The sequence below is a fragment of the Myotis davidii genome, unplaced genomic scaffold (assembly GCF_000327345.1).
Source record: "Myotis davidii unplaced genomic scaffold, ASM32734v1 scaffold148, whole genome shotgun sequence".
Lineage (NCBI taxonomy): Eukaryota > Metazoa > Chordata > Mammalia > Chiroptera > Vespertilionidae > Myotis > Myotis davidii.
In genome coordinates this window covers 802,747-815,145 of record NW_006299479.1, presented here as the reverse complement: position 1 = coordinate 815,145, position 12,399 = coordinate 802,747, and the positions used below count along the sequence as shown (strand labels likewise).

The following is a 12,399-nucleotide window of genomic DNA, read 5'->3' as shown; positions in this document are numbered from 1 at the left end:
GTATTAAAAGCAGGAACTTCCAGAAGAATTTAGGCATTAAAGTAAACTGTCCTCAATGTGGTTAAAAACAAAAGTGTTTAAGTTAAATGTAAAAGTTAAGGAAAAATAGGTTTTTAAAGTTTTAACTGTGAATAAACAACTAAATAACTAGGAAATTTTATATAGTTTCTGTGCTCTAAGTCCTGTCTTGAACTTCAAAAACCTTATACAGACAGATATAAAAAAGGCTCACCTTAGATTCCATCGCAAAGAGTTTAATGACTGAAATACCAAGAGAGTCTTGTACTAGCATGCCCCATGATTAAGACAGATTCATTTCACAGATTATAAAGGCAGTCAGGCTAATGGCTATACTCCAATATGGCATAAAATTTTCTGAGATAAAGCAATGTTCACATAAGACTCTGCTGTTTACAATTAATTTTATTATTTTTCTCTAACACTGGTAGGGGTATGTTAGGTGCAAGTTATATTTCACATATTAAAAGAGTATGTGAATGGCTAAACTATACTCTAGATCACACATAAAAGGTTATAAAGTAATATAAATATAACCTTTTTTGCAAAATACACATCTTTTTTGGCATTGTACATAATAGATTATTAAGGATAAGTAGTTTCAGAGTATGATATTGGCATACATGTCAATAGTTAGTTGCTAATGCTACCTCTCTAGCCTTCCAAACCCATAAAAAGTGATTGAGCACGCCCAGATCATGAATTTCTACATTAGACAAAGGAACCGTCAAGGTATTAAAAGCAGGAACTTCCAGAAGAATTTAGCCATTAAAGTAAACTGTCCTCAATGTGATTAAAAACAAGAATGAAAAGAAATATAACACCACATTCCAAGCCTTGTTACCTATTTCTACTGCTGCAACATCTAACTTATGGTACCGTTTTAAATAAGGCAGTGCATGAATAAAGCAACCAACTGAGTTCTTGGACTGTATTAGTCCTGGGATGCTATAAAGCAATAGACATGCCAAGAAAATGAAAATATGTTCACCAAATCATCTAGTGTAACGGAAGTTAGAAGTTTCTTGTCTCATTTAAAATCAATTACCTTACAATGGAGATAAAGTGAAGATCTGATTGAGAGATCCGGGCATCTGCAGACTCTGATTTTAAAGATATACCAGTTCTGCCTGGTTGAAGTGGCTCAGTTGGTTGAGCATCGTCCTATGCACTGAAAAGTCGCAGGTTTGATTCCTGGTCAGGGCGTTTACCTGGGATTAGGTTCGATCCTCGGTGAGGGCACATACAGAAGGCAACTGATTGATGTTTCTCTCTTACATCAATCTCTCTTTCTTTCTCCTTTTCTCTTCCTCACTCTAAGCATGTCCCCAGTTGAGGATTAAAAAAAAAAAAAAAAGATAGTTCTAAAAATGTGGTTCAATTATGCACCATATCATCTCTGTAACTGCTTCAAACTACATGTCCTACTTGCCAGGCTATGTTATCTGCCAATAATGTGATGTTAGAGAAGACTAAGAAAGATTCTATAAAAAATAAGAAAGATTATATAATAACCCTTCCTACCCTCAAACGCTAAAGAACTAGAACTTTTCGTGATTGTGAGTCAGGAATGATTGCTAGGTATCCTAGAGGTCGTATCTTTATAAGGTCACATGATTGTATGCATTAACTCACTTTTATATTGGTTACATAGCTATACATCACGGATGCTCAAAACTCCTCACAAAACTGAGCTTATCTGTTACAGCCTTCAGCAGTTATTACACTGACCAGAGCATAACACTTAGCAGCAAACATATCAAAAATCTTTTCTAAAACTAGTCTTTCACTTTCAACATCAGTTACACCTGAGTTCAGAATTTTGCTCTACTGTATTCTGACAATAAGGTCAATTGGCTTTATAAGTTTTAATTTTTTAATCTAGAAAATAGGTAAAATAAGACTTACTGTATAGGAGTAGATAACGAATATTCTGTATGTAATATATTTGGGTTAGTACACTGCATATAACAACTCCTGAGTAGAATTTTTCTTCCTTAAAAGAATTAAAACATTTGTTTTTCCTTTTCTGCCTCACATTCCCCTTCTGATAATCCCTAAGGACTATTCTATTCTAAGGATTCTAATGATCTTTAAATATTCACTCCAAGAACTATCTTACTATAGAGAAATGGGAGACATTAACTTCCCTCTACAAGTAAGAAATTAGAAAATGAGAGATCTGTGACTCAGTGGTAGACACCTTTGAACTACTGCCATGAATGAGATTGGGCAACTTCCCACAGTGCTAGATGTAAGAAGAAGTGTCCTTGTCCGGCTGGTGCTGCGCAGTGGTTGAGCGTTGACCCAGGAAACAAGAGGTCACTGGTTCTATTCACAGTCGGGGCACATGCCCAGGAAGGCTCTTGTTGCCTAACAAGTTAATGGAGGCTCACAGCACCGAATCTATTACAACAACAGAGTCCAGGTTGTTTTCTTCCTTTGACAAATACCCCACAATTTTAATACCGGGTCAAACAGTATCAATGCAAACAAAATAAATACTTTACTCGTACTGATTGTCCATGAGAATGACCACACTGAAAACTAAGGAGTGAGTAACTCCAGCAACCTTGGGACAAAAATGGCACACTCAAAAAAGAAAGACTAAATAAAGTCGTGGAGAGAGTGAGAAAGTTCGCACAAGAATGCCATGTGCTAATAAAATGGTTCCTTTGAGCATTAAAATTATTTTTCAAAATTTAAAACATATGTCTTCTTCGTTTTAACCACTGATTAGCTCATTTAGTGTGAGTTATCAAGAGATCCCAATATCCAATCCCTTTCGTCATTTAACCTAGACTTTAAAAATGAAATCTGTGGATACAGAAATCCTTTACCTTGAGAAAGAGAGATACTCTTTTTGAACACTAAACACAAAGACAAGATCTGATGGAAATAATGGTATGTTCACCTACCTGAGTACTCACAGGTAAAATTATAAATGATGTTTAATTGCCCATGTGGGTGGCAATGATAATCTGTATTACACACTCTTCCAGAGATTTTGTTCATGCCTCCAAAAAACTTTAATTTGCTAAGCCTTTTGGAAAAAGAAAAGCCAAAATCAAGCCTCCTAAAATCTGTAACAGTGCAACAGAATTAACAAACAAATGGCCCTGTGTCCACAGGCCGAGTGAGACCTCTTTCTTCACCATCATTGAACCTGGAGAGCCTTCCCCAACTTGGAGAATTGTGGAGTTACAGTCAGAAATCCAAAACCAAGACTGGTGGGGGTAGAGGGAGGGAGCCATACGGCCAAAAAGAAGATTAAGGATTAAAGCCATGAAATAATGAATTTATGCTTAATGAAAATGAATGTATGGCACCAAAAGCAGCCATACACACACACACACACACACACACACACATTCTAAAAATAGAGAAAGAAAGTCCTATTATATTCAAATTCAGATTAAATCTCTCCGATACAAATCAGGCACAGGAAGGGGTAGTAGTTCACTCCAAGTCTCTACTTGAAATTCCTGAAATGCCACTCCAGAACCTGTCTGACACCTTCTCTTCCTGGTGTTCCAACAAGTCATTTCTCATGCATTTTACAAGCTCAGGGCAAGCTGGGGAGTGAAGAGCGTGATATACAACTAGAAACCTGTCCTCTTACAGCACCAAACCATCCCCCAGAGAACAGAAAGTCTTACTGAGAAGAGATGAAAACACAGAGGATGGGAAGGGGGTGTGGAGGTGGAGAGAGAGAGAGAGAGAGAGAGAGGACTAGGGATTCCATAATTACCTCCAAGTTTCTTCCCTTCCTCCCCCTTCGCTGTCAGTCACCTGGGTGACAACTTCGGAATCCAACCAAAAGACACTGTCATCCCCTGAAGTGCTGCTCTCACTCTCCGTCTCCATCCTGTCGTCCAAAGTGTACCTCAAGGCATGGAGTCAGGAAGGCCAGTGTTCAGGCTGTCCAGCCCTATTTACCGGCACTCGGGTGCGTGGCCGGCACACCAGTGATATGTGACCATGCCGGCCACAGTCTATTACGCACCGGCTTAATTACAGTGGGTAAGACAGGAAATCACACACCACATACTCACTGCACTGACTGCTACACCTGTGACATCAGACCCCGCCCACTGCCCAAGGCCCTGGGAGGTGACCTACATAAGCCAATGCAGAGCCCAAAGGAAGGGGAAGGGGGCGTTTCAGTCTTTCTTTATCATTTCTTTCATCACCATTTGTCTCTTCTGAACGTGTCCACTTAAGTTAACATTAGATGTTTTCAAAAGGCATGCTTCTCTCCCGTATATCTTTTTGCTATTTCAGACTTAAGAAAAATAAACAGGAAAACTAGAAAGGGTAACACTATGGGTAAAGCTCTCCTGGGCCAACCACGCTGAGGGGCACAGTTATAGGCCTCCCAGGTAAGGAGGATCACAATTTATAGACAAGGTAAGTCTAGGGACCGGGCCAACCTCATGCCTTCTAATGTAACACACCCATCTTTCCTTCCTCTCAGCAAGAACTGCCATATACACCTTTGCTCAGGTATCCAAAGTAGGACATTCACAGCCAAGCTTGTCTGTCCATGGCTTTAAAAAAAAAAGCATCCTAAGTTAAAAGATGTTGAAAATTATCCCATATAATAAAGAGCTAATATGCTAATTAGACTGAACAGCAGAACAAGCATCCAGCTGCGAGGGCCAAGCCCCTTGCACGAATTTTGTGCATCAGGCTTCTAGTATCAAATAAAAGGCATGCAAAAATTATATCAAATAAAAAGCATGCGACATTTTTGCACATAATTTCATATACAGGTGCCAACAGCAGCAATAAAATGACTTTCTGGGAATTGAGTGAAAAGTATAGCATCTGTAACAGGCAACAACACAACTGTTACTTAGAAAACGGCCATCCTGGTACCATCCACTCACAAGTCAGATAGCCATAGGTTTCTGCCTTTTAACGGGGCCTTGATTATCTATGAAATCTGATCAGATAAAAAAAATTGTAAAGGCATCCACTAGGGTACCCTTGAATTTCATACTTGAAAATAAGAAAAAGAGACCTCCTAGCTGACTTTATTTATACAATACTGTACTTTTTTCTTTCCTATAAAATTATATCTTACATAATGTGTTACTGTATTAACCTTACTGCTTCAAAACTCTGTATAATTTTAATCTACTGACTGTGACCATCAAATGTATTTCTGCTAGAAACCAAAATTCATTCTCAAGCCTGGGAATACATTTAGAAAACAAATGGTTCTTGATAGCAACAAAAATGGAAAAAATTCCTGAACAATTTACACAGAGGTATATTGCAAACTAGTCTAATAATTTCCACTCAAGACAAATCCATAGCAAATTTTGGCCTGAATCATTTTAAAAATTAATGTGTTATTGAGATCTCTCTATGCCATAAATCCCCTATCATATTCCAAAAATTCTGAGGAGATAAAATTTAATACCTCCCTCACTCCATCCGCAAAATAAATTTCCAATGGATCAAAGATTAAAATGAAAAAATAAAACCATAAAAGAAAATCGTAGGAAAGCTTTTATCTCACAGTGGGAAAGTCCTTTCTAACTATAATTTTAAGAAGCCCTGAAACCATTAAAAACTGAATCATTTAAAAAATTTACAAATTTTAAAATCTTCCCCAAACAAAAAATATATATTGGAGATCTATACTGGTATATAGCAAGTAATATATAAAGGGTTCCCACATATATGCAAGACTCAACAACCCACAAGATAACTAACAGGCAAAGAGCATAAACAGAATAACAATAGAAAAATATAAAAGGACCTTAAAACATAGTTAAGTATTTAATTTCACTCATAATAGAAAAGCAAAAAACACAATAAGATGCCTTTTTCAATCTACCAGGCAAAGATTTTTAAAGGGTTTAACAAACTGAAACAAGATGTGGGAAAGTAAATATACACTGTTGATGGGAATATAAAATGACATAACCTCTGTGCAAGAACATTTGGCAAAAATCTACCAAAATTCAAAATGCGCCTATTTTTGGCTCAGCAATTCCCCTTCTAGGACATTCCATTATTTTTACATGTGGAAATAAAAGGTGAACAGAAATATTCATTGTAGTAAACTTTATAATCACAAAATAGAGATAGCAAAAACAACCTTACTTGCCCATTAACAGAAAACTACATAGTTCAATTATGGGCTAGCCATAGAATGGAATGCTACTAGTATACAGTTAAATGAGAAACACAAGGCAGCCCTACTGGCCATAACATGGAACGAAACCCTAAGGCCACTTTAAGGCAAAGAAGAAAGAGATAAAGGTATGGAACAGTGTCTATAAAGTGCTGCAATTCACATTTTCGAAGAAGACCAAGAAGCATGCATGACTAGACATGTGCAGGATATCCACGGAAGGACAGCATCAATGACAGGTGTTGTCTCCAAAGTAAAAAACACAGAAAAGGAGGGAGGGGGAGACAGGTTTTCACTCTATCATGCACATATAACCCTTCCAAAAATCAGTAACTAATTTTAAGTATAACCTTTTATACCGCTCAGTAAAGAACCAGATTTTTAAATACTATTTTAACTACCTGGATCTTCTTTTCCTTCTAAACAATTTCAACTCCTTTAAGATGTTTCTATTAATCCCACGTTTCCTTTCAACTCACTTCTTTTCTTTATCTCACTTCCTCAAGCCCTTTCAAACCCGGGAACGTGGACTGTCAGCACTATTTTCTACAGAACATGAGGGCAGCCTGACTAATCCTTCTCACCAATCTGACACACGCACCCAGCAAACCTTCCCAGACTTGTTCTCACAGGGTCGACTCTGCTAATAGAATTTTTAAAGATTGTTTTTAACTTCGAAATCAACGTGTTCCGTTTTCTTTTCCCTTCTTCTGGAGCTAAAGAAAACCCAGCACCAACAGAAGGTACTGAATAGCAGGAGGGAGGAAAGACAGCAGTCGATCCAATCCTTGAAGCTGGGAAGTTCTCAGAGGGCTCTGCTGCTGAAGACCCTGTGGTTGCCTTTCCTACCTGGTTCACAACCTGATCATCAGGCATTAATATGACTGTAATCCCTTCTCTACGTATTTCCCACCCCAACCTATGAAGACCCAAATCCATGGTATTTGCACTTCATTGATAACGGAATCTAATGTCCGTACAATGTCTGTAAATGCGGAGACTGCATCTACTTACTGTCAAACTCATAAGCCACATCCCTTTATTTTACTGCTTCCCTATTTAAAAGTTCACAAAATCCAACCCAGGAATACTTTCCAACACTCAGGAGGCTCAAGGTATTCTCATGCCAAGGGTGGGGGGTAGGGGGGAGGACATGGTATCAACGTTAACATATTCTACAAAATGAAATTAAAATAGTCAGAGGCTACAGAGAACAACGCATACAACTACCCAGCCATGGACACACAAAACAGGAAAGTTGTGTTAACTTCAGCATTCTATTGGCTGACTCAGTAGGTAGTAAGAACAGAAATGTTTGCATTATCAGATACATTAGATTCCAGATATCTCAGGAAATCTTCACTGGTCTGAGGGGGTACTCACTTTTGCTCTCAATCTACAAAAAAACAACACACAAATCAAAACTATATCATTGTTAACATATAAAGTCTAAAACAAGTTATAATTATCCTAGCAATGAGTTAAAGACCACAAAAATACAACATCTACATATAGTGATTAAATGAAAACACTGGCCAAAAAAAAAAAATTTAACAGAATCACTCATCTTTTAAAATGACCATATTGACTAAAACAATATTTTTATCTGAGTAAATCTATAGGACTAAAGAAGGAAGTGGACCAGTTAATTAATGTAAAGGTACAGTGTTGAAAATTAAGAACTAATTATGTCACAATTGGTATAGTAAAAGGTCTTGTAAAGATAATGAAGTCTGAGTATCCTTTAATATAATGTTCAATATTATATTATTGAACATTTATAATGAGTTAGAATTTTGATTGAATGGAAGATTTGGGAGGGACTAGGATGCAATCACTATGGGGGAAATTGGGACTAAATAAATAAATAGGCTATACTAAGCCTGCATACTTGAAAATCTCAGGGTATTGCTTAAACTTATTAGCATTTCTCCAACTACACTACTTGAAAAATGCCAATACATCGAATGCTTTCATCTACTCATATGTTTTACCTACTGGTATCCTTACCTGGACAGCTCACTCGACTGTGTTTATCTGAGAGGGAAGTAATTTTAGCAGCAGCTACTCATCTTATTCAGCCTGCCCACCCTCTCAGCTGCCACCCACAGGGGGTGGCAAGAGTAAAAGTGGGAGTCAGCAGTAACTAGTTACTTAACGTTTTAAAAAACACTTACAGAATTAGGAGCACTTTTCTTCCATCACACTCACCCCATCCTCAAAGGATAGACGCTAATCTGACATCTACAATTCTGATTTAAAATAAACATGTTTCCGATGGATGTTTTTAAGCTGCCACCGCTTCTGCGGCTAAGGGAACCAAGAAGGATGGTGTGCGAAAATGTGAAAAGAAACTTGGTACTGTTACCACTGCAGATACACGGAAAGACGGTGCAAGGAATACCACAGAAAGGGGGGAAGAAAGCTGAATGAAATAACGCTTTGATGAAAAAAAAAAAAAAAAGCCAGATTCGATCCCATGGAGAGAGTAAGGTCTCCACTTGCAGAACCTGTAAACATTCTGTTCTCACCCCTCACCAGGGCTGTGCTGGCCAAGGGCCTCTGAGCAGTGTGTGGGGAATAGGTTTAGGAGAGCAAAAACTACCAGAAAATGTCTGTCCAGGTGTCCTGATGAGGTTTCTGGCTTTCTACAGGATTTTGCTTTCCGCTTTAAATTTTGAAGGCATAGATTATAGAAGTTCAAGCTACAAAATAACCTGTTTTAGGCCAATTAAGTTTAAACCAGGGAAGTTGACTGGTATTCATTCTTTTGTTCTCAAGAAGTTCTGAACAGCAACACAGTAAAAAAAAATAAATAAGTAAATAAACAATAGCCTTGGCCAGTGTGGCTCAGTAGGTTGGAGTGTCGCCCCATGCAATGAAAGGTTGTGGGTTAGATCCCCGGCTGGCTGAGTATGGGAGGCAACTGATTGATGTGTCTCTCTCACATCATGTATCTCCCCCCCCCCCCCCTTTCTCCCCCCCCCCCGCCCCCCACACCTTTCTCTCTCTCAACTTTTTTTAAAAGTTTAAGAAAACAATAGTAATGATAAAATAAATATACTTCTACTCTGGTATCAGTAATTCTTCAGTTTTATTTTCCTAGAAAGGAGCATTAAGTTTCTACCTGCTCCTTTAAATTTATTTCAGGAGACAGGCGTTTTTCCCATTATCTTTTGTTATAGAAATTTCTTCTGGTAAAACTTACCAATTGCAAAGATAATAATGTAAAACTTTTGAAGAATAAAATACAATAGGAAGGTAAAAAGAAGTTAATATAGGTAGCTCTTTAAAACCATACAGACTTATATATAAGTTTCAGTGACACATTAGCTAGGAATTGAATATCTGCCTATTCCTTCTGATTGTGCTGGAGCCAGACATTAACGTTATTATGTGTGGTGCTTTTCATCTGACATTTCCCAAAGATACCATGAATGCAAAGCACATTTTACAATGTCTCCAAGAGAACTGGCAAAATAACGAAGCTATTTTTTGTTTCAATTCAGCATCTCCAAGTTATATCACGATTCCCTTGTGGTAAGGTAAGCAGGTTTAGAATCTAACTCGTTGCTTACTGGTATGTAATGCATCAGCTACTATTTCACTGTTATAAATAGCAGTCAAGTTAAATATAAAAGTAATTGAAAACAGTGGTATTTTTTTAACAGTAGTATTTTTGAGTATCCATGGTTTCCATTTTAGAAATAATGGTAGATATTTTTTAATTTAATGAAGCTCAAATGATTCAAATTCCTTCTATGCCGCTTATTATCTTAAGTAGTTTCCTTACGATCTCTGAAGTTTGATCAGCAGCCTGAACCTGAGTCTTGGCCTCTCGCCTTCTTCTTTGAACAATATGAGCTTCATCACCTGCTCCAGCTTCTTACCCGACCCTGGGCGCCGGGCAGTTGCTCAGCCACCAGCCCAGCTGGCCAACAGCAGGGCCAGTGTCTATGCAGGCACCAGAGGCTCGGGCTCCAGGATTTCCATGTCCCACTTCACCAGTATCCATTATGGCTGGGGGTCCAGAGGCATGGCCATGATCTGGGGGCATCCAGACAGAGAAGGAAACTCTGCGATGCCTGAATGACCACCTGGCCTCCTACCTGGAGAGAGTGAGGAGCCTGAGAGCTGGTAATCAGAGAATACAGAGCAAAATCCGGGAACACCTAGAGAAAAAGGGTCAGCGACGGGGGCATTACTTCTGACCAGAGAGGGTCTGAGGGCTCAGATCTTTGCAAGTTCTGTAGACGATGCCCATCTTGCTGATGATGACTTCAGACTCAAGATGAGATGGAACTGGCCATGCACCAGTCTGTGGAGAGTGACATCAATGGGCTCCACAAGGTCACTGGTTGACACCCATGTCACTGGGCTGCAGCCAGAGACAGGCAGCGAGGCTCTCAAGGGGGAGCTGCTCTTCATGAAGAAGAGCCACGAGGAGGAAGTAAATGGTCTATGAAGCCAGACTGCCAACTCTGGGCTGACCGCGGAGTTGGGTGCCCCCAAATCTCAGGACTTCAGCAAGATCATGGCAGACACCTGGGCCCAGTATGACGAGCTGGCTCAGAAGAACCAAGAGGAGTGAGACAAGTACTGGTGCCAGCACATTGAGGAGAGCGCCACAGTGGGCACCTCGCAGACCACTGAGATAGGAGCTGCTGAGATGACAGTCACAGAGCTGAGATGTACGGTCCAGTCCTTAGAGATCGACTTGGCCTCAATGAGAAATCTGAAGGCCAGTTTGGAGAACAGCCTGAGGGAGGTGGAGATGGGCAATGCCATGCAGATGGAACAGTTCAACAGGATCCAGCTGACCTGGAGTCAGAGATGCCCCAGACCCGGGCGTAGGGGCAGGGCCAGGGCTAGGGCCAGGGCCAGGAGTAGGAAGCTCTGCTGAATATCAAGGTCAAGCAGGAGGTTGATCAACATCTACTGCCGCCTGCTGGAGGAAGGGGAGGACTTCAATCTTGGTGACACCCTGGACACCTCTATGCAATCCATCCAAAAGACTACCACCAGCAGGACTGTGGACAGCAAAGACTTATATGAGGTTGACCCCAAACTACTGAGGCATTAAAGCTTCAGGAGCAGGGAACACCCTAACCCCCTTGGGGTGCAGTGGGCAAATAAGAAGTCCTGAAATCATTAAACATCAAAATAAATAAAACAAGATCTCTGAGGTTCAATTTCCTCATCTGAATAGAATAACCATGCCTAACCATTTTGCAACCAAAGTCATCAAATGAAACAGTACCTATAAAGTATGCTTGCAACACAATATATATATAAATAATAGATGCTGAAAGAATGGAAGGTATAACTAAAGAAAGATGTTTCATGAATCTAGGTTTTGGGTTTATCCTTTAGATAAGAAATCAAAATTCTCATAAAATTAAATTACTAAAATATCATTACCACACTTAAAGATATTAACCACTAATCCCTTAATATCACAAATATCCAGACAGTGTACAAAATTTTCCAATGGCCAGGAATCTTTTTTTTTAATAGCTGATTTGTTTAAATCAGAAAGTCCACACATTATATTTAGCTAATTGATCTTTAAATCTCTTATGATTTAAAGGCTTTCTCGCCTTTTCCTGTCAAAATTTTCCAATGGCCAGGAATCTTTTTTTTTCAATAGCTGATTTGTTTAAATCAAAAAGTCCACACATTATATTTAGCTAATAGATGATCTCTTATGATTTAAAGGCTTTCTCGCCTTTTCCTGTCATATATTTGTGACGAAGCCAGGTCCAATATAATCTCTAACAGTCTGGATCTTGCTGATTATATCCCAAGTGTTGTTCTACAGGTTCCTCTGGCTGTCATGTTTTCAGTCACTAATTCCTAAAAGCTATATTGAATGCTTTAGTTTTATATTTTCTGCCTTATCTCTACCAGCCATCTAAAAAAAATGTTAATTGAATGAACAACAAAATGGAAAAAAGGTTAGAAAATACAAAGAAAAAAAGTAACCAAAGGACCACAGATAACCTTGCAATGACTTAACCAAGTAAAAGTGGGGCAGCTCTCCATGGTATGACATATTAAGAGGTTGCAAGTATTGTTTGACTTCTAACCTAAATGGGCTCTTGCACCCTCTACTGCCATTAATGACATTCTGTGTTCTCCTATACGATCTACTAGGTGGACAATGGTAACACCTACACACATCTGAACCATCTATGACTAATCCTAAGACTCGACCCAGCACGTTTGTC

At 39.0% G+C, this 12,399-nt stretch overlaps 1 protein-coding gene and 1 pseudogene across 1 annotated transcript in view; one reads left to right on the top strand and one right to left on the bottom strand.

Annotated features, from left to right (window-relative positions):
• The window catches only part of ARHGAP32 (Rho GTPase activating protein 32), a 104,460-nt gene extending 100,485 nt beyond the window's left edge, over positions 1-3,975 (bottom strand). Inside the window, 1 exon segment of the mRNA XM_006775092.2 lies at positions 3,770-3,975. Coding sequence (XP_006775155.1) covers positions 3,770-3,885 — 116 coding nt within the window. The 5' untranslated portion in view covers positions 3,886-3,975.
• A 6,053-nt stretch (positions 3,976-10,028) lies between these two features.
• LOC102772828 lies at positions 10,029-11,252 on the top strand (annotated as a pseudogene).
• The last annotated feature ends 1,147 nt before the right edge of the window (positions 11,253-12,399 follow it).